The sequence below is a fragment of the Triticum dicoccoides genome, chromosome 3A (assembly GCF_002162155.2).
Source record: "Triticum dicoccoides isolate Atlit2015 ecotype Zavitan chromosome 3A, WEW_v2.0, whole genome shotgun sequence".
Classification (NCBI taxonomy): Eukaryota; Viridiplantae; Streptophyta; class Magnoliopsida; order Poales; family Poaceae; genus Triticum; species Triticum dicoccoides.
The window spans coordinates 518,219,083-518,220,859 of record NC_041384.1 but is presented as its reverse complement, the minus strand read 5'-3'; the positions used below and the strand labels follow the sequence as shown (position 1 = coordinate 518,220,859).

Here is a 1,777-nt window from a genome sequence, read left to right as displayed (position 1 = left end):
CTGGTGGGAGGTGGGACGAAGAAAAACCGGTTGAAAATAAACCGGTTGAAAGTGGGGGACTATTCAACCAATTCGTCCATTAGGAGTAGAGATACGTTGGGTATTGCCGGTCAGACGAGAAAAGAGAAAACCGGTGGGAGGGGCTGGTGGGAGGTGGGACGAAGAAAAACCGGTTGAAAATAAACCGGTTGAAAATAAACCGGTTGAAAGTGGGGGGACTATTCAACCAATTCGTTCATTAGGAGTAGAGAAAATAAACCGGTTGAAAATGGGGGAACTATTCAACCAATTCGTCCATTAGGAATAGAGACTAGTAGGCACAAAAAAAGGTCTCCACCCAGGACAGGAGGCATCCATCCAGCCAGCCGTCAGCGTTGCCCTCAGCATCTTACCCAGTAAACTATAACGAGTACACCCTCCACCGTCGCACGCCGCAGGATGAACCATACGCTCGCCGCGAGCCAAAAAAAACAAGCCGCAACTTGCCTCGTCGTTCCGCCCGGCCGGCCGAGCGTGCTGCGCGTCGTCGCGGCCAGGCCAGCCGCCCTTCCTTCCGCGGTTTCTTCCCGGTTTCCACCACCCGCGGGGAGGCGAGGGGCGGGGGCCGCAAGCGACAGTCTGCACAGGAAATGCCCAATTTCCCAGCCTTCTTTTTTCGCCCGACTCAGCTCCCTATGCTATGCTGCCGCACTGTACCGCCAGTACCGCTTGCTCCTCGCAGTCCAGCTATTTCCCATATGGACCTGGCACCAACCCCTCCCCCGGTCGCGCACACCCGAGGAAGAAAATTGTTTTGAGAAAAGAAGCAAGGGGAAATAGAGGGGGGAAATTATACTAGTACCACCACTAGTGATGCTCTACTGTCCAGCCAGGCAGCCACGGACACCAAGGCAGGCGGGCAGGGACGGGAGGGAGGCGCCAGAAAGAGATGAGCTCGGCGTGCTGCTGAGGTGAGGTGAGCTCAGCCGAGGCGAGACACACAGAGAGGCGAGCGGTGCGCGGTGCTCTGCTGCATTGCATTGGCCGACGGAGGATCGGCTTCCCGCCCGAGGGCCTCCGCGGCCGCTGGGTTCTCTGCCGTGCCGTGCGTGATCTGCTGCGCGCGCGCCGCCACTTGCGTGGGCGGGAGGATTCGGATCTCCTCTCTACGTCGCTGTCGGGAGAGAGAGAGAGAGAGAGAGAGGCGCCAGGGTGGGTGGCAGCTTCCTTCCATTGAAGCGGTGGTTCGCTGAGCTGCTTGATTGGGGCGAAGCCGGGCGGGAGATCTGGCCGTCGGCGAGGACCTGCAGATCCCCTGCCTGCCACTGCCAGCGCGCGCCCACGCCTCGCTGCTGTGGAGGTGCCTGCGGAGGGCGGCGGTGGTGGTGGGGATGGGCGGCTACGCGGATCCCTTCATGCCTCCGCAGCCGGCCTCGTCGTCGTCTTACGCCGTGCCGCAGGGCGGGCATGGGCAGCCGCAGCCCGCGCCGCGCCCGCCGGGCTGTCCCTACTCCTCCTCCGCCTCGGCCCCGCCGGTTTCCACGTCCTACCATTCTTTGCCCCCCGCGGCGTCCCCTCCGCCGGTAAGTAGCCCCCCTCCGGCCTCCCCGCCACCCGAGCCATTGCCGTCACCTCCTCCAGCATTGCCGTCCTCGCCGCCACCGCCGGCATTGTCGCCTCCGCCGCCCGACGCGCCCCCTCCGTCGCTTCCACCGCCGTCCCCATCGCCCTCGCCGCCTCCCGCCGAGGTTCAGGCGCCACCGCCACCGATGGCGGCCGACCAGCCACGCGTACAGCC

General features: G+C 63.4%; 1 protein-coding gene across 1 annotated transcript in view; it reads left to right on the top strand.

Annotated features, from left to right (window-relative positions):
- The first annotated feature begins 759 nt into the window (after positions 1 to 759).
- The window catches only part of LOC119268910 (proline-rich receptor-like protein kinase PERK9), a 4,533-nt gene continuing 3,515 nt past the window's right edge, over positions 760 to 1,777 (top strand). The window contains exon 1 of the mRNA XM_037550626.1: positions 760 to 1,777. Coding sequence (XP_037406523.1) covers positions 1,371 to 1,777 — 407 coding nt within the window. The 5' untranslated portion in view covers positions 760 to 1,370.